Source organism: Xyrauchen texanus, chromosome 10, assembly GCF_025860055.1.
Source record: "Xyrauchen texanus isolate HMW12.3.18 chromosome 10, RBS_HiC_50CHRs, whole genome shotgun sequence".
NCBI classification, from domain to species: Eukaryota; Metazoa; Chordata; class Actinopteri; order Cypriniformes; family Catostomidae; genus Xyrauchen; species Xyrauchen texanus.
The window spans coordinates 17,266,775-17,288,189 of record NC_068285.1 but is presented as its reverse complement, the minus strand read 5'-3'; the positions used below and the strand labels follow the sequence as shown (position 1 = coordinate 17,288,189).

At 36.3% G+C, this 21,415-nt stretch overlaps 1 protein-coding gene across 1 annotated transcript; it reads left to right on the top strand.

The window, feature by feature from the left end:
- Nucleotides 1-1,022: 1,022 nt before the first annotated feature.
- On the top strand, nucleotides 1,023-21,004 carry LOC127650210 (death-associated protein kinase 2-like). The gene is made up of 12 exons (XM_052135477.1): nucleotides 1,023-1,200; nucleotides 7,276-7,455; nucleotides 7,897-8,118; nucleotides 8,491-8,629; nucleotides 9,046-9,175; nucleotides 14,086-14,134; nucleotides 15,620-15,646; nucleotides 16,209-16,361; nucleotides 16,758-16,803; nucleotides 16,893-16,982; nucleotides 17,519-17,605; nucleotides 19,673-21,004. The coding sequence occupies exons 2-12, from the start codon at nucleotides 7,394-7,396 to the stop codon at nucleotides 19,751-19,753; spliced, it is 1,086 nt and encodes a 361-aa protein (XP_051991437.1). The 5' UTR covers nucleotides 1,023-1,200; nucleotides 7,276-7,393; the 3' UTR covers nucleotides 19,754-21,004.
- Nucleotides 21,005-21,415: the final 411 nt, after the last annotated feature.

Sequence of the window (21,415 nt, the reverse complement as noted above, 5' to 3'; positions counted from 1 at the left end):
AAGAGGTGAGGAAAATAAAGAGTAATGAAAAATGAAGTGTGGAAACAGTAAGAGCAGATACTTTATTGCCCAACAACACCTACAAATATTATAGGTGTTGCTAGGCAATACAGAATCTGCTCTTGATTTCTTACTTCCTTTATTTCTGAGGAATAATGCAACAATTGCTTCTAAGATACAGAGAGAAGGTCTCCCTACTTCACTCTTGATCTCCTTTTGTTTCTCTAATTTTATAGTCCTTTTTATAGTCATGTTATTATATTATAATGTCCTCTAAGCAAAGATTAAAGCACATATTCAGGATTGGCGGGGACCAAATGTAATAATTTTATAATCAACCCCCTCAAATGTCCCCTCAATGTCTATGGTGGTTATGGTCATAAGTAAAAAGAAATATATGTAGTTATATCACATTAATACTATTTTAAATAACAAATGTTCACATTGGATCTTGAATTTCATGTCTTTGAGTAGCATTTTTAAGTTTTTTTAAACTGTTGTTGTTTTTTATTATTATTATCATTAAAATTATTATCATTATAATTATATATATAAATACATACATACATACATACATACACACACACATATATATATAGTGATATCACAATAGTTTCATGTATGGTTTTGGCACAACATGGCATTAAAATGACTAACAGGACAGTTACACAATATATCCACTAGGTGGCGTTAATACATTAGAATTGATGTTAAAATTCGATGGTACGCTACAGACTGAATTTATTCGTCATTTCCATGCGTTTTCTGTCACGTTCTGTCAATGCGTTCCATCTGATTCATAAAAGCCTGTTTTCAAAATTGTGCTGGTTAAGATAGGCTTAAAAACTGCTGTCTACCAATTTGACCTGTCTACTCTCACACTTTGTCTGCAATGTAATTGTCATCTTCACAAATGCTCCCAAAGCCACGTTTCTCCTTTATTTTTTGCTGCAGGAATGAATCATTCCAGCGTGAATCTCTCAAACATGCAGAGATACCTGTGATACATCCAGCCCCCACTCTTCTTGTTCACAGGAGGCGTGCACTGCACTGGCATGGTCAAAACCAGCGTTTCCTGATTACAGCAAGTGCGCGTCCGCAGCGAGCGGAGGACCAGAGGAAACATCACCCGACAGCAGACATAACGCAGGCTTCATGACGGCTAAGAGCGGCAATAGACCGGCTGTTCCTCCCTGCCAGGTACGTTACATAAACAAATCACATACATACATACATACATACATACATTTCACATGGAATACACTATATGACAGTAAAACGCTTATTTGGCCATATGGCAGTGCATGGGAGAAGTTGTACTATAAGGAAATGGACCTTCCTTTCAACATTGCATCGTTGTGTCGAGGTGATCGTCAAGGCTTTTCGGAGTTGTTAATGTAGGTGCGTAAAGTGCGCTTGTGGTGGAACACTAAATAGACACGACGCGCCAGAATAAGGCACGAAACAAGTTTCCACACGCAGGTTTCAATCGCTTTCAGTGTTGGATGACCAGAGATATTTGACATGCTAATATTTGTTATATCGGTGTGGTATTTACTATTGAGCATGCAAATAAAACATGTTCTGCAAAAAAAAAAAAAGCGTTTTCTTTATATATATATATATATATATATATATATATATATATATATATATATATATATATATAATATTTTGTTTTAAATTTACGCTTAAAGCAAACAAAAAACGAAAACTTCGTACCCTGAATTCTGATTGGATGAGCAGCGTGACTATAAATGACTATAAACGCACACCTGTCACAGCACATGATGTATTAATGCACCAAGTTCCTTTATGTTACTTTGCTACACAAGTTTGAAAAATGCTCTGTATTCCTTTGTTTATTCAGATTATTATTAATAATAATACATTGAACTGCTTATTAAAAATTGGTGTCTTTATCATATTGCTTTTTCTGCCATTTTATAAAAGCACTAAATCACTCAAATCCATTTTCCAGTGATTTTACAACACTTTAAAAATACTTAACCCTGTTTTTAAGATTCAAGCATTTCAATTTCATGACAAGATTCCATGAAATGGAATTCAGTAATCTTTAGAAAAATGTATATTGATGAAACTTGAATAACTGTCAGTTTTATTAAAGGGATAGTTCACCCAAAAATGAAAATTCTCTCATCATTTACTCCAAGGGCGTCGGTTTGCTTTGAAAGTTGGTAGGGGACATATTATCAGGCTAATATTCGAAATGTAGGTATTAAGAAAATGCGGTCAATCAGTCTGGTTATATTGGCAAAATAACATTATTTCTTAATATAACATGACTCATTTCCTATTTCTTTGCCTCACCGTATTAAATATTACCCAGACTTTTTTGTTTTAGAACTGACAGTGGCTGCATGATACGGAGGGGCAATGCTATATGCAATAAACTTGATAATGATAATGTGGCAGAGGCATTGTGACAACCATAAGATTAATGTATCAAAATCAAGTTATATTGTGTTCAACAATATTTACAGTGCATCGAGAAAATTGTATCAAGAAGTGACATTCTGTTATTCAACATGAAACAAATGAAAATCTAAACAAACTGTTCGCTAAAATAAAAAGTTATATTTACATTTACATTTATGCATTTGGCAGACGCTTTTATCCAAAGCGACTTACAGTGCACTTATTACAGGGACAATCCCCCTGGAACAACCTGGAGTTAAGTGCCTTGCTCAAGGACACAATGGTGGTGGCCGTGGGGATCGAACCAGCGACCTTCTGATTACCAGCCCTGTGCTTTCAGCCACTACGCCACCACCACTCCTATATGTGCAAAGTGCCAAAGATAAAACATGATAGAGAGATTGGAGCATTCGAGTCTCTCACACATGTCGTCATCTTTATTTATATAGCGCTTTTCACAACACACATTGTTTCAAAGCAGCTTTACAGAAAATCATACATTAATAAAAACTGTAATATCTTAGAGTCTTCGAGTGATTAATGTGTTGTTTGATTAATTATGATTTTAAATTGTGTTTAAAAATAAGTCATTATATAATAATTGTATTTATAACCCAATGAGCAAGCTGTAGGCGACTGTGGCAAAACTCCATGAGATGTTGGTTAATGGAGAAAAATAATCTTGGGAGAAACTAGGCTCACTGTGGGACCAGTTTCCCTCTGGCTAACATCATGAATATAAAGCCAGTATTAGTTATGTATGTGCAGTGCAAGTCCTGGTTTAAAATGATTAAACTAAGTAAGTGTTAAGGGTTTAAACGAAACACACACATACCAGAATCATATTTTCTGCTCCTTACATCTTTATAAACTCGGGTAAGTGCATGAAAATTATTTCACCGCAAGTTAATCTGCGATATCGTGCAGCACAACTGACTCTACCATTCTTAATTTGGGATGGTAATAATTTCTTCATCCAGTTATACTTGTGTTTTAAATCCTGCACGTTTATTCCCCCTCATTATCTGACAGCGAGTCGCTCAGATTCAAACGTGTCTTCCTCAAGCAGGCATACAAGCAGAAACCTCCTGTGGGCCATGCAGGACACTTTTTTTTTTCTTTTTGCTTAGAAATCAAAACTATGCTTGTTTAAAAATATGAATTGAAAGGATTGGACCTAAGATACAAAAGAGAAATTCCGTGTGATCGCCAGAAAGTTATATAAAAAAATCTGTGACAGAGCTGAGAAAGTTTTCTAAAATTCTTAATTTACGTTTTACTGAAGAAAGAAAGTCACACACATCTGGGATGGCATGAGGGTGAGTAAATGATGAGAGCATTTTCATTTTTGGGTGAACTATCGGTTTAATTTATTTATGTTAAAGATAATTTGAAGGAATTTTGTTATGAAATTGAAATGTGTAAATTAAAAAAGTAGTCTATAATATATATATATATATATATATATATATATATATATATATATATATATATATATATATATATATATATATATATATATAATTTGTATTTATTTATTTATTTTATTTTTGAGTATACACACATTCTTTACTGCTTTATTTGCCAGTGGGATGAGAAAGATCATTGAGGTTCCTTGTCAGTGTACTTTGCTGTAAGTTTCAAGACTTGTAGTTGACCGTGTCTGTCCCTAATTTTACAAACTTTGCAATGAAATGGCCAAATTGGTGGTTGTGATTTTTTTTTGTAGTTATCTCCTGGATGATTTAACTCCCGTGGGTCTGGTTAGATAATGACCCGGGCCTTTAGGGTGGGCAGATCTAAACTTCCTTCCAAATAAAAATCTTTCATACAACAAGAAATGCAATGTTTGTTTGTCCATGTTTGTTTAAAGCACTCTGATCTGAAGAACTGAAAGCTACAATGTGTTACTGATTAGATGTGTAATTATATCCTGTAGTTTAGCACAAGATGAGACATTCACATTGCACTGGTCAACACATTGTCCTAAATACATTTTCAGGAAATAGGGTGTGATTGTTGTAGTGTGATAGTAGACCATGAACCATTGACTTTGGTTAGGCGGGTTACTTGTTGGCCTTAGTGTTTAGTTATCCTGCATCCTAATAGCAATTAGAACCAGCCAAAACTGAACAATTCAAATAAATATTGAAATACAAAAAAAGTTGGGGAAAAAAGGGTTGAAATGGTACATTATCCATTGTTTGTATTATTTAACAACTTTGCATAATGTAAAATTGAGACATCATGTGGGTCACTCTTGTTTGCTTGGTGGGTTTTCCTGAAAGCTCATTTGGTAGATAAAAGAACAGCGCTGCTTCAGATTTGTATTGCTTTACTCCATTCATTTCTCCTTGTCCATTTTTGTTGTTGTTGTTGTTGTTTTTCTAATCTGTATGATGTTGCAGAGGAAATCCTGAAACTCTGCGGACAATGATCCTAATTAAGCTTAATTAATTAACATTAATTTGGGTTTAGGAATGTTGGGAATATGTTCCTAGGTCCAGGCAGGCTGAGGTTTAAGAATTGTTCTTGATGTTTAATCTTTCATGCTAGATAGAAAGGAATGTAGTCAGACACTTCTGAAATTTCACACACCCAAACCCGAGGCTGTCAGACACATTTGACTCAGTTAAGTTTACTCAAGAAAATAGCTGATGTGAGATAAGAAGATTAGTTCCAGCAGTATATTAGCATGCACAACGAATCAAAATGCATGCTGAAACGGATTGTTCCACCTAGTTTCACTAGATCTGAGTCTGTAATTTGACACAGCTGAGTGGCTGTTGCTCCATTGAAGCAAAAGGGGAGTTTTTGCTGTTGAGTGAACACTATTGTTCTGCTCTGTGGCTTCTTTTTCTGGTATGTTACTGTAGGAAGCTGAAGTGAGATGGGTGGGGTGGTCTTTTGGAAAATAATTGTTGATCAATGCAGGCTTTCCATGTTCATTCCATTCCCTCAAACTCAATTGACATGCACTCTAAACACATTTTGACAGTCCAACCTATTTTCTAACCCTTCGGTTGGTACTACTACGGAGTAAGATAGATTCAAAAGATGCATATGAGCTTGTGAGTTGTGATTGTGTGTGTGTGTGTGTGTGTGTGTGTGTGTGTGTGTGTGTGTGTGTGTGTGTGTGTGTGTGTGTGTGTGTGTGTGTGTGTGTGTGCGTGTATTTATCACTTTGTGGGGACCAAATGTCCCCATAAGGATAGTAAAACCCGAAATTTTTGACCTTGTGGGGACATTTTGTCGGTCCCCATGAGGAAAACAGCTTATAAATCATACTAAATAATGTTTTTTGAAAATGTAAAAATGCAGAAGGTTTTCTGTGAGGGTTAGGTTTAGGGGTAGGGTTGGGTTTAGGGGCTAGAATATAAAGTTTGTACAGTATAAAAACCATTATGTCTATGGAAAGTCCCCATAAAACATGGAAACACAACATTTGTGTGTGTGTGTGTGTTTGTGTGTGTGTTCTATATACAAATGTTTGATTGCATTTGTGATGATGTTGTGTAAAATAACGTTTTCAAAAGATAATCCCTTTCTTGCTCTTTCTCCATTTTAAACCAGGGACTAAAAACGAAATGTTTTTCATTTTGGTTCTTTTTGAGCAAAAAAAACGTTTTTGCATTCCAGTTTCAGAAGTTCTGCAGCCTGCTCTACAAATGGTAACCGATTAGAACAAAATAAAAGAATGGTTAATAATGTTCACAAGAGAAATAAGCAACCTGGTCTGCAAAACCAAGCCCAAAATTAGCCATTTGCCCCACACTCAAAAAAATGTATTGGGAATTGGGGAGACATTTACCTGCAGACAGAAAAGATTTGTCATGTTTGTATGCAAATCTGATAAACTGCCATTTTCATGTCTGTTTCAAGTCCTTCACGCGCACAACGTTTACATTGTGTTGCTTAATCACTTTAACAAAGAAATCCTGCATTGATACAATGTGAAATATTAGCTTGCAGTGTAAAACCCTTCCGTTTCAAGTTATACCACATTCTCAGCTGAAATTAATCATTTCAGTTGGAAAGATAAATGGATGGGTGGGTGGATTAATTTGTTTACAGATGATTTGTTGGTTTATGGTCCGAAAAGAATGTGATTATTAAGGTTGAATGTTGTTATATGCCTAGATGCCTTAAACTAGAAAACCCAAATGTCACGTGCCGTTTACCTGTAAACTTCAAATGGGACTGGATCATTCACACTCCATAAATAACCTCTCTTTGGTGTTTCTTAGAATCTCCACCCAACTTCTCATTTATTTTCTCCCTCCCCACTCTTTTCCTAGTAAGTTGTTTTAATCATTCAAAATAAATGACAGAACTACAACTGAATCTGAGAAATGTTCTCATTATTCAAGAATGTACAAATGTTACTATGAGAGGATTTGGCAGTTTCTCACAGTATGTCATCATGTGATGAAGTCTGTCCAAACTTGGCTGGAGTTTAAAGGATTTGCTTGTTTACTTGCTAGATCTTAAAATGCGACATTCTTTCACATGGTTGTAGTTTTGGGGATATCAGGGGAATTTAGATTCCAGATGTTGTTCCTTTGGCAACTCAGATGGTTTCCAGATCCCTCCTTTTCTGTTCCCTGCTAATTTAGTCAATTGTTTTGTACTAAACTAGCTTTGTTTGTGGGAAAACATTTGCTGCCACAGCAGTTTTTAGAAAGTCATAAAATAGTTATAATTCGAAATGGTGATGCAAGGAAAGTTCAGTGCTGAAATTAAAGTTTTCTTCAAATTTGGATGTTTTTTAGGGAACATAGTTTACAAAGGCCAATTGGAGATGCCCACTAAATTCTACCATCTTCTGTGTTGCAGGTGTGGAACTAATTCTAAACCCAGAATGAGCACTATACACTAGCTTGCTTTGAAACATTTGTGGACAGAGGACATTGGTGAGAGAGAGTTGGGGAGAGACAGAGACAGAGAGGACACCATGGCTGTCTTCAAGCTGGAAAATGTTGAAGACCTTTATGAGATTGGAGATGTTTTGGGAAGGTAAAGAGATTTAAAAAATGTATACATTTATTTTTTTATATAAATAATTATTATTTTCTTACAAAATTGTACTGTGGAGGTTCTGTCGTACAATGATGGTATCAAACAGTGATACCATAGCTCTTTGATGTACAGTAAAGCTACTGACCCATATTTGCATGATTTTATTCATTACACTGCTGCCACATGATTGGCTTACTAGATAATCACATGAATAAGTAGATGTACAGGTGTACCAAATAAAGTGGCCAGTGAGTGAGTATATATATGTGTAAAGCCTAAAATGCAACTAAGCATTTTGTTTACTTCATAAAATCGGCCAATAAAATGGACGGGGTTTATACAGGTTTTTTTTTTTTTTCATTTTCTCAGTTTGTTGGTTTAAAGTTCTTACCTTAACTTTACACTATTCTCCATTCATGCTATCTATCGCCGCCCCAGTGGTCACTTTGGGCAGGTGCGCGAGGTTCGGGAGCGATCCACTGGTGTTCTCTGGGCAGGGAAGTTCCTGAAACTGAAACGCGGTGCAGGAAGCAGGCTGGGCCTGGAGAGGAAGAGTGTGGAGAAGGAGGTGGAGATCCTCCAGGGCCTCCAACATCAGAGCATCATGGCCCTCAAAGATGTTTTCGAGAGCAGGGCAGAGGTGGTCCTCATTGTTGAGCTGTAAGTGTGTAAGAAGAAATGAAAAAAGGGTAGAGGAAACACACATAAGTAAAAGTTTTGAGAGATATTGTATGAGAAGAGGAGTAGAATGGTCTCAGTTAAAGCAGAAGTGGGCTAGTTTTGTGTGTGTGTGTGTGTGTGTGTGTATAATATATATATATATATATATATATATATATATATATATATATATATATATATATATATATATTGAAAGATGTCTCATTATTTACAAGTAAATGGAGAAAGAATTGTAATTTTTGGGTGAACTATCCCTTTAAAAAAGAATGCATTCCTCATTAAATCACTACTGCTCTTTGTTCATGTATGGCTTATTCTTCTGTCTGGTCCACGTTGTATTTTTGTCTACAGCATAAAGGGTGGCGAACTCTTCGATTTCATCGCTGCGAAGGAAAACCTCACTGAGACAGATGCCATTGAGTTCTTGAAACAGATTCTGGAAGGCGTAAGCTACATGCACAAAAAAAACGTCTGTCACTTTGACCTGAAGGTAGGACAGAGGGTTTTTTTGTTTGCAAGCATCAAACTAAACAAGACTAAAAGGTCTTTGGTCAGAATTGTTTTGAGGTGAAACCAACAGCTGAAAAAAAAAATTCTTTTAAAAGTTACTCTACATTTTTACTCTACATGTTGTTATCTGGCTACCTCCTATGAAGGTTTTAGTGAGGAAGTAGACTGTGTACTTTTCTCACAAAATGTCAGGCTGCCACCTCTGACCAACGTTAATAAGTCACTTCCTGAAGTATTCCCACAACATAATTCCCAAGAATGTTTCAATATGACTATGACATATGACTATGTTTCAATATGACCAGCATTTAAATGAATATACACTATTATACAAGACCAAATCGAAATATTTCCACAGATATTTCACACGTTCTCATCATTTATGTTGTTCTTCAGCCGGAGAACATCATGTTGTCAGACAAGCTCGCTCCCAATCCAGACATCAAAATCATTGATTTCGGCATGGCCCATCGATTCATTCAAGGGGAAGTGTACAAGAGCTTGGGTGGAACCCCCCAGTACATTGGTGAGTGATGCAGTCTTATTATAATGGCACTCTGTATAATTCAAGCAAGACTATTTTCCATCCATATGAAAGCAACAAGTTTGAAATGACAAACTCCTCCAAGCCATAATATTCCTTCTGATTCCTCTTTAAGTCGAATTTTCAAGCAGGAATAAACTTTTCTTGATATAATAACAATAATATAAGGAACGATGGTCAAAAACTGTATTGCATTAACTGTATTGGGTGTTCGCTGTCCTTTTCTGTATATCGCATTGCCGTTTTGTGGTCCGTTCTGCGTAACACGGCGGCTAATGTTTGCTTGTCGCGGCCCAATCTGCACATTTCACAGCCGACCCACCGGCCAGCTCTGTTCACCCAATGGCCAGTCTGCCACGACTGGCCCCAAAGTGCGTCGGCCCACCGGGAAAATGCCCAGTATGCCAGATTACCAGTCCAGCCCTGGGCAGGATTATCTGTTTGTACAACCAATGGGAGATGGGGGAGTTTTATGTAATCTGTTTGAAAACAGTGATTATTTTTATAATAGAGCACAAAAGTGCCCACCCACTTTTTTCGTTAGTTTTTTTGCATAGCCTTTTCATAAAATAATCCATAAAATAGTTTTAAGCCATGAACAAATCCAACCAACTCTGAGGTGAATCACAACATTACAAACTCGAGGCAAATAATTATTTAAAAATCAGACAAAAAGACAAAGGTACAAGACTGTTTACATGCCTTCTTTCATGAGAGCATGAACTGCAATCCCATGAAGCATTGCGAAGTATAGAAACAATATATTTTACATTTATGGTCAAATATTCTGATATGTACAAATATATAAGTAGCTTTAGGGTGAAGTGAGACTGACTCGTTTGCCTCATTGACAGTGCATTACTGGAGTTGTCGGTCGCTCCAGGGCTCATTTCACGGGCTTATTTGTCCTCGGTTCTCTGATTGGTGAAGCTTTCTCTGCTGGACCATGGCTAATGTAGATGTTCAACAGGAATTCCACTATTAAACATGGTTTTTAAACAATGAAGTTGAAATAAGGCAGAATGATGGCTTCAACAGAAGCACATACTATTGATGAACAGCCTTGGAACGTATGATAGGTCTGTCTTTAAAGGTTTATAAGTTATCGTTAAAAGTCCATTTGTCTATGGGGAAAAAATGAAAGGGATTTTTAATTCCGAAACAAGAGTTTTGCACTCTATTCCATTTGGTAATGCTAATGCCACAGAAATTACACTCTTGTGGCTTTAAAGAGCAATGCTAAGTCTTGGAGGCAAATCAGTGGGTGTTTATGCGTGAATTTGTGTCTGTTAGTTCAGCATTTCTTCTTCAACACTTTGTGGCCTGAGTTTCTCTGTCTCCTGTTTTAGGCATCTGCTCGAGTCTGTGGCCGATTCTACACCTGGTCGGGTGTTATTTCCTTGCCTTTAGCAATTTTTAGTGGTAGGCTGTCACGTCCTGTGAACAGGAACAGAAATAACTAGAAATAACTATTGCAAGGTGCTGATCAGGCACGTCACTAGACCCCTTTTACATTTACATTTATGCATTTGGCAGACGCTTTTATCCAAAGCGACTTACAGAGCCCTTATTACAGGGACATCTGATTACCAGATTACCAGTTATGTGCTTAGACCACTACAACACCACCAATCCTTTTACTCCTTTTACTGGGGCAAGTGCTCCAGTATAAATCTGCTGTGTCCCAGTAAAAGCTCAATTTACTTTATTTGTCAGTGCATTCATTTAGATTGATAATCCTGGAAAAAATAAATGCAACGCAGTAACCCATCCAATCAACTCTTGTAAAAGCAACGCAGTTTAACCAAAAACACAAATCTGATGCACGCTCGCAGAAATCCATATCCGTGCAGCGCGCACAGCCACACACACACAAGTATGTACTCATGTTTTACGTGATAGTCATTTATCGTTTTGACATATATTATGATGTTGGCATTTACACTCGTTTACATTTACAAGAGAAAGAAAAAAAATCTTTCTTTTAAGTGGCTCTTCAGCATGAAACAGTTCAAACGGTGCAGTTTTCAGTGTGCGTCGTCCGGTGTCAGCTTATACGAAATATATAAGATATTAAAATGAATAAATGTCTATTTTTCCAGCCTGTTATATTAGCATTTATTTACCACCCCTTATTTATTTTAGATGCAGTTCCTATATATTGTTATTTACACAGGGTATTTATTTACATACTATTTATTAAATCTACTTTTATTACGTATCATATTTTAATGGGGATATAATTTATTACAACTGACAGTTACACGAGCAGACAAGGTTTGAACATTAACCGTAGCGAGATAAAACTTATATTCGTGGCTTTTTAACACTTCTGTGTACAAATTTGAAGGGTTTTTATTTGGATCAATACAGGTAAACCTCATATTATGTGACTACGCATTACTTTATGGAGAGTTTACGACCTACTAGTTAAATCTTGCCTTAAGAACAGGTGTGCAACCAAATTAAGCACTTAAGTTACAAACTAACTAATAAGCCCTTAATGTGAACTTTACCTCCAATACAAGTTAGCTCAATCAACACTTGTGTCATAATGTTGATTACCACAAAAATGTATTTTGACTCGTCCCTCCTTTTCTCTAAAAAGATATATATATAAAAAAAAAGAAAATCGAGGTTATGTTGGGGGCTACTGCAATGGAAGTGATTGGGGCCAATTTTGGAGGGTTTAAATGCAGAAAGGTTTATAATTTTATAAAAGCAACACATTACATTCTTCTGTTAAAAATAATGTATTATTTGAGTTGTAAAGTTGTTTAAATTGTCATTTTTACAGTCATTTTAGGGTTTTGAGTTTGTTGTCAGCATCGTCATGGCAACAGAGTTGTGAAATTGGCTGTAACTTTATACAGACAAGTTAGTAAGTGATTTTATCACATTTAAATCATGTTAACACATATATTGTTTATGGCTTGTGGCAAAACTTTTGAAACAGTGAGTATTGTAGCATTCAAAAATGTATTGCCCCCCCCCCCCCTTTGACTTCCATTGTAAGTGCCTCACTGTCACCTTAATTCTTGCTTTTTGTATGAAAAGGAGGGACAAGTCAAAACATTATGCCACAAATGCTGTCATTTGAGCTTAACTTGTGAACCTGGGATATTCCTTTAACTAGCAAAGGCAAAGGGGTGATAAAGAATGGTGAACAACTTGAGACCAATTACAGGACCTAAGATAATGTATATCTTTCCCCTATACTTTCATGCAAATTTTAACATAATTTTTTTTTTTTTTTATAAAACTTTATAAAAACTTTTAATAAAACAAAAAAAAGATGTGTACTTGCAGTCTCCGGACAAAGCAGTCAAAAGCAGTTTGCTGATATTAAGCAGACGCTTTTCCCAAAGTGGCCTACTTCACGTATCAATGAGCACAGACCTTCTGGAACAACTAGGTGTTAAGTGCTTTTCTAAGGACATACAGTGATAGGCTGAATTGTGATCTTAGTAACTTGTTCCTGAGTTACCCCGACTTGTAGCTGAACCAATTTCTCAAAGCTGCCAAAATGCCCAATACTTGTATGACTTTCTTTCATAAGTGGAGAGATTTTTCATGTTGAACATAAATAAGATTTGAGAGATGTGGTTGTGATTTTCTGTAATATTTACTTACATTTTGGCCTGATCATCACACAACACTTCTGAATGGCTTCAGAATATAGCTCTAGAATCATATGGACTACTTTTGTTATGCTTTGTTGGTCTTTTTGGAGCTTGACAGCCCCCAGTCATTGTATGCTTTGGTTATACTGAAAATAATGGTCTGTATATTCTGGAAAACCACTCTTGCACTGAAGAGAGAAAGTCATATGGGTTTGGCCTTGAGGGTGAGTAAATTACAGATTTGTTTAATTTTTAAGTGATCTATCCTTTAATGATTTTGGTTAGAGACCATCTGCTAAGAACAGAAAACAATTAACAATAACAGAGAGTGGCTTCATCTCATTGCAGAGGAGGCAGCCTGTTTGCTAGTCAGCAGCATTACACCAACAAAACATCTTGCTGAATTTGAGTCAGCTTAAACTGATGCATTGTTCATATGAAACTGTGCTGAACAGAGCATAATGGGTCATAAAGGACATGAAAAATAGGAGCTGGTCTAAAAGAATGCACTATGTGGTGTAAATTTGACCGTTTGAAATCTCAAAAAAGTTTGGGCCAAGGTTGTCCAGAACTTTGATTAATGCATTTAAATGGGAATTCTGATTTATTGGAACCAGCAGTAGAGTTAGCTTGGCAGACTTTAAATGTAATCTTTGCTAGACTTAAAGGGATAGTTCATTAAAAATGGACAATTCCAAATTCTTTTTTACTCTGAATCTCCACTTTAACTCTCACTGACAGATGTGAAAATGAAACTAAGCTGGCACCACATGTGACTTTCATATGTAAAGCGAAAGCGAAAAACTTCTTAAAATTGTATCTGTTTCTCACTTACACCTATTATACCTCTTCTGTAGATATGGATTTAACCACTGGAGTCTTGTGGATTGCTTCTATGTTTCTTTTATGTGTTTTTTGGAGCTACAAATGTCTGATCACCATTCACATGCATTACATGGACCTACAGAGCTGAGATATTCTTCTAAAAACCTTTGTTTGTGTTCTGCTAAAGAAAGAACGTCACACACAATGGCATGAGGGTGACAAATGATGAGATATTTGACATTTGTGGGTGAACTATCCCTTTAAGAAGGATAAAATTGTTTTCCATACAATGAAAGTGAATGGGGAAGTTAACATTCTGCCAAACTTTTCCTTTTGTGTTCCAAGGATGTTTGGAATAACATGAGGGTGAGTTAATTATGACAGAATGTTCATTTTGGGTGAACTATTCCTTTAAAATGCTTCCTTTATTTCTTTCAATCTTAGCCCCTGAGATCATCAACTACGAGCCCCTTGGTACAGCTGCAGATATGTGGTAAGTCATACCTGATTAAAATTAGTAACACAGATGCACACATACACGCATGCAAAATAAATGTGTTAAAGTGCATACAGGAGTTGAGGCATGCTGAGGCCTGACTCTTCATCTACTGCCATTGCCGGGTGCTTGTATAAGTCTTTGCACATGTCCCAGTATGTGTATGTATTTGTGAAATATAGAAACCCCTTTGCGATGGACTGGCGACCTGTCCAGGGTGTCCCCCGCCTTTCGCCCAATGTTAGCTGGGATAGGCTCCAGCCCCCCGCGACCCTGTACACAGGATAAGCGGTTGACGATGGATGGATGGATGGAGAAACCCCTTTGCACTTTATAATATGCTTGACATCATCATCAGAGTGCAATCTATTGTGACTTACAATTACTATTTAACTATAGCAACTTTTAAAAATACAATTGCTAATGTCTGAAGTGTGAAAACTACTCATGTGTGGTAAGCATTATACATGTTCAGTTTACATTCATTACATCGTATTCCTGTAGCTCCTGTAACTGGAAGTGCATATGATCCTGAGTTTGATTCCAAGAAAACATAAACTGAAAAACATATACATTGAATATGTTGCTATGAATACAAATGTCTGCCAAATAAATGCCTTAATTTCTATGTCATAATTTAAAAGAACTAGAGCCGCACTCTTTTATATTATTCGCTTTTATTAATAAAAAAAAAACAGCTATGTTTCAAGCTAAATTATCCGCCTGGCAAAGATCATTTAGATGGAAACGTGACTGTTGTTTTTAATCAACAAAAGGAATAATATAAAGGTGTGCGGATCTACTTCTTCAGTTTGATTTAATGCGTTTTGCCTTGATTGGGAACCTGTTGAAGAAGAGTGTGCATTTTTCCTCTTATTTACTCAAATAAATAATTTTAAGATTCACGCATTTCAATTTCATAACAAAATGTTGTATTCTTTAATTAAATCACATTTTAAAACCTAAATATTTTAAGCATTATTAATAAAATTTTGTTAAAGATAACACAATTCATATGAAATTGAAATGCATAAATCTTAAAACTAAAAAAGTCTCAGTCAAATCTTTTATCTATCAACTAAGAGAACGTGTGATTTCCGAGCCTGTACTGTATAATGCATACAAAATTGTAAAGTCTTGAAAAATCATGGAAATTGCTATAGGTGGCATTATTTTTCTAGTTATGCAAATTATTTCCCCAGCTAGATATCACTCTTCATGAGAGTGTTTGTGGAGTATAATAACATCAGTCAGTCTGTCCTTTAAGGATCTCTTATTGGATACATTTGTACTCTAATGAGCACAATTGTTCAAATGTATTAATGCAAAATATTAATACCTGACATACAAAGGGAAATCCAGAATCCACCTCAGCAATTGCCATAAACGACTGGAAATATCATGTGAATTTATTGGTCAAAAAGTGACTTCACAAAAGTTGTGTATGAAGAGTGATAGTGATTCTTATGCTTTTTTTTTCAGGAGCATTGGTGTCATAACTTACATCCTGTAAGTATTCTCTCTTTGCTCCTCTCACCATGAGATCAAACCCCTGAAAGGCAAATCCTTTAAGAGCTACTCCCTAACCGAAAGTCCTGCTCCAGATATTCAGATTTAAACTGGGCCGTAAATGACCTCAGCAACAAAACCTCCCTTTGACAAGCAATGTTCTTTCTCAAGTTTATGAGTTAGGCCCCATGGGATGAGTTTAAGTATGCCATGAATGTATTCCAAGAGATATTGAGCAGATACCCAACACCATTTTACTGGCCTTATGCTTTAGTTTTTTCTTTCCTTTCCTTTCCTTTTATTTTTTTTTACTCTTAATAAAACGGAAGACTCTTTCTGAAGCATTAATATCTTTTCACATTGTGTAATCACAAAAATAATTGTGTAAAAGTGGTACATCAGTAATGGTAATTATATTTCTTTCCATTTTATGTTGTATTCAACAGTAGGAGATATTTAAACTGCCCTTGTTTACCAAGGGCTCATATATGCAGTTCTCCAGGCAACAAAATATTTGCTTCCAAGTAAAACATTTGATATTCATTTATATTTATGCCATCAGTTTGAGCGGCCTATCCCCGTTCCAAGGGGAGACCGATGAAGAGACTCTGAGGAACATTGTGGCAATGAACTACGAGTTTGAGCCTCATTACTTCAGTCAAACCAGCACCATGGCCAAAGACTTCATCCTGAAACTACTAGTTAAAGATCAAAGGTAACAAGTATTGGATACAATATATTTGTGTAACCTGGACTGTACATTGAGGAAATAAAAGGAAAGTCTCCCAAGTCCAAGAAACTTTTGGAAGCATGTTTTCTGCATTTCATAGTTTCCAAAAAGTTTGAAATCAAACTCCCAAGAGCACTTATAATGGATTTATTATGGGGGAATTTGTTTTTGTAGTTTTTTTTGTAGAAAATATGATTGCTTTCATGCGTACAGTTTGCTCTGTAGACTCTTGTTGAATCATGCTAAATGTATTTCAGTTTCAAACAGCCATTTGAATGTTTAACTCTGCATGATTCATCTAGCATCTGTATAAAGAACTATTTTTGTGGGTTATATATCTCCATGCAACTTAATTGAATATACTTTTGTGCATGTATCTAGTGAAAGGATGACAGCAGATGAATGCCTCGTTCACCCCTGGATTAAGGTGACACACATAAACTAATTATTTGGCTATTTGTGTGTTCTCAATGAGATCATCTTAGTAATTGTTTTCTGCCTTCATCTCTCTTTTAGCCTCTCAATAGAACTCAAATTGCCAAGAGGAACCGCTCCTCCATCAACATGAAGAACTTTAAGCAGTTCAATGCGAGGAGGAAATGGAAGGTTGGTGTTTGTGTGTTAACTGTTGCCACTGTGGGTTGTGTCGGCATGGTCAGGTTAACTTGCTTTTGGCTTAAGTGTATGAACACTTAATACTATAGACCTAAAGCTACTCCCATCTTTCTCTGTCTGTGACTGTCTAGCGTTGTGCTCTGGCTTTCTCCCTCAATCAACTAGATAAGCCCCTCCTTTTATAAACTTAACTAGATTAAATACCAGATTAAACCAGTTTTGCATCTTTCTTTATATTTTACTTTTAATTCTGCATTCAGTACATTTTTACATTAAGTGTCAGCTACTTGTTTGCACAATGTATTGTAAGTGTACTAACCGGTTGCTAACATTACCTCAACAGCGATTACTCACTTTCTGAAGCAAACAGATGAGTAAATGGAGACACCTGCTGTCCATTAGCAACACTTGGTTCACTTTTGTTAGCTTGTCTCTTGTTCTCAGTTTGTCTTTAACTCTGTGAATTGTGTAAATATTCAATCAAATAATTGTGCAAATCTTGTTTATCTTCTCGCCTCTCAATTTAGATGTCCTTTAACATGGTTTCGGCATGTAATCGATTTTCTCGACTTCAGTTACTGTGTAAGGCCCGTGGTACCGAACAACAAGAACTGGTAGGAATATATTTTACCTGAAAAGAAACTAGCTTAAAGTACAGAGCATTTCATGATATAATTACTTTGATAAAAGTTGCTTTTTTAAGAACATTTGATGTCTGCTGTTGGTTACGTAGAGAATTGTAACTCTCTGAATCTCTAAACAAAAATGCAAAAATTGCCAACAGCTATGAAATTACAATGGAAGTCTATGGAGCAAGGCATCACAGTGGAAAAACAAGCTGTTAACATTATTCGTGTTGCAACTTAGTGGGAAAACATTGCTTAATAACCTTGTACTTTACACCAATCAGCCACAACATTAAAACCACCTGCTTAATATTGTGTAGGTAACCCTCGTGCCACCAAAACAGCGCCAACCTGCTTCTCAGAATAGCATTCTAGCATTCTTCTCACCACAATTGTAAAGAGAAGTTATCTCATAGACTTTGTCAGTTCAAACCAGTCTGGCCATTCTCTGATGGCCACTCTCTTAAACAACGCCTTTACATCTGCAGAACTGGCGCTCACTGGATGTTTTTTGTTTTTGGCACCATTATGAGTAAATTCTAGAGAATGTTATGTGTGAAAATCCCAAAGAGATCAGCAGTTACAGAAATACTCAAACCAGCCCATCTGGTACCAACAATAATCCATGTGATTAAGATTAAGATTCAACTTTATTGTCATTGTGCAGAGTACAGGTTGTTTTTGCATATCCCAACTAAGCTGGGGTCACTCGGAGCGCAGGGTCAGCCTTGAAACAGCGCCCCTGGAGCAGATAGGGTCAAGGGCCTTGCTCAAGGGCCCAACAGTGGTATCTTGGGGTGCTGGGGCTTGAACCCCCGACCTTTCGGTCAGTAACCCAGAGCCTTAACCACTGAGCCACCACTGGCCTTTAGTGATTATCTAATCAGCCAATCATTTGGCAGCAGTGCAGTGCAGTGCATAAAATCATGCAGATACGAGTCAGGAGCCATCAACCATCAGTATGGGGGGAAAATATGATATCAGTGATTTGGACCGTGGGATGAATGTTGGTGCCTGACGGGCTGGTTTGACCTGGTTTGAGTAAATAACCGCACTGTGTAATTGTGGTGAGAAGATCATTATCATATCATAATGCTATTCTAAGATGCGGGTTGGAGCTGTTTTGGTGACACGAGGGCACAATCTACACAATATTAGTGGTTTTAATATTGTGGCTGATCGGTGTATGTTAAAATGTATATCCATTCCACAGCTGTCACAAAAATGTAAAGGGATAGTTCACCCAAAATTAATTTACTCACCCTCATGCCATCCCAGATGTGTATGACTTTCTTTCATCTGCTGAACACAAGGAAGATTTTTAGAACTATATCTCAGCTCTGTAGGTCCAATGCAAGTGAATTGTGGCCAGAACATTGAAGGTCAAAAAAGCACATAAATGCAGCATAAAAGTAATCTATATGACTCCAGTGGTTTAATCCATGTCTTCAGAAGCTATAGAGTAGGGTGAGAAACAGATATTTTAGTCCTTTTTTACTATATATCTTCACATTCATTTTCATATTCTTCTTTTGTTTTTGGCAATTCACATTCTACATGGATATCGTCACCCACTGGGCAAGAAGGAGAATTTATATTAACAAAGGACTTCAATATTGATCTGTTTCTCACCCACACCTATCATATCGCTTCAAAAGACATGGATTAAATCACTGGAGAATGGATTTTGTGTGAACTCAATTGGAAATATCAGTTACTTTCACATGATATGCGCAAGGATACCTGAAAGATAAAGTGCTGTTTAAATCCATAACCAGACGTAACAAGTTCCTGCTAAAATTATGATTTAGACAACTGTACAGCTTTAATAACACATTTTTTGCTTGATTTAACAAACTGGGGAAATTATTTTATGTGGTGACAGACAATATATGCCAGATACTGGCTTCAGAACTACAAAAAAAAAATAAAGCTGTTCTGAACCACAATATTTCTTCAGTTCAGTCTAATTTAACTTAATGGTTTCATATACTACTGTAAACACTATCTGTATGCAGTATAAATTCCTTTATATTTCTGTTGTTTTCCAATCAGAGGGACTGTGAGAGCGATCAGGAGGACACAGGGACAAAACCTGCCTCCCTGTTACGCCGGCGTCTTAGTAGCAACTCATAAACATCGCCGGTAGAGTGAGACAAAAGCTACATGTTTCCCCCTTTAAGAGGATGCAGTGCTTTGTGCCGCCTGTAGGGGGAGACATTGCGCACTCCACCCGCAATTCAAGGGAACACTTCCCCCACGGCTTTGGACCTGCGATTGCCCAACTACCAGCTACATATTTAGTCACAGTGGATGACATATTTTAAAAGAAGGACATGATATCACCGTGGTATTCTCCAAACTTTTATGCAAGCATATTAATAGAGTTCTACCTCTGACAGACATTTTGATGCTTCTACCTGAAAACCAGTGCATTTTTTTTTCCTATCTTGGATCAGGCTACCAGAGATCTTACCACCTAATATTGCAACAATACTCTGTAATACTGCCTCATATACAGCTACAAAATGTATTTTGTTTTAGAGACTTACATTTTGTGAGAGCGAGTTGCCTTTTTATCTGTTTGACAGAATTGTTGTTGAAATATTGCGAAAGTGAATATTCTGTACCCATATATTCTTTAGGACAGAGCCCCTGAGAGGACAGGGTGGGATGTTTTTTTTTTTCTGAAATAGTTTTGCCTTTAATTCTGAATCATGGTTTTGCTATAGTAAAATTGTAAAATGCAGTAACCATAGTTTTTGGCAGAAATCATGGTTTAACAATAGTAATGTTGCAGTAACCATGACTTCAGGCTAACTCTTTTTTTTTCTTCTTCTTTTTTATGTGGCTGAAACCATGGTTTCACTACAGTATATGTAGTAAAAACCATAGTAACCACAAAATTATTATTTTTATTACCATAGTTTTGGTTTTCCTGTATTATTACTATGGTTTCTTCTAGTATGGTTACTGTAGTAAAACCATGGTAAATTTATTGTGAAAGGGCACACAAAACTGTTGCAAGGGAATACATACTATTGCGAGGATAATCAGTCATATTGCGAGGGAATGCAAAACTAATTTAGAAAAAAAATCCCACCCTGTCCTCTAAGGGGCTAGGTACTTAGTACTAGTACTGACAGTATTATTATTATTATTTTTGTTTTTGTATGTGCCTGGCAAGTTTACTAATTAGTGGGCTACTTCAGTGAGGTCAATGCTGAGGATTAACGCTATCCATTTATGACACTTACAAACAGCTGTTGTAAATTGTCTATTTTTGACACCTGTTATGACAACGTATTGACACAGACGGTTTATATACGTGTGTATATATATATATATATATATATATATATATATATATATATATATATATATATATATATATGCATGCACACACAACTTTACTCATGTATTAGTCCAACAGAGATTTCATTTGAAGAGCCACTTTACATGTACTGAATTGCACCATTGATGCAATGTTAAGATTTATGTAAAACTGCTTGAACTAGACACTAACTGTTTCCTTCACCATCAGGGTTGCAGGCAAGTATATTACATTGTATTGTTGATGGTGTTGACAGTTTTTTTTATAAGAAAGAGACATATTTTATATAGAAATGTGTGTTTTTTAAAAGGATACTTGTCTTGCTTGTGGGTCTGTAATTACTGTTCAGTTTGAGAAGTCTTCCATTATCCAGACATTACAACATTTTACCCTCTTACTCTCTTCACTTATAGAACTTGCAATGTGAGTATCGCAACATTTTCTCTTGGACGACTCCGATTCTA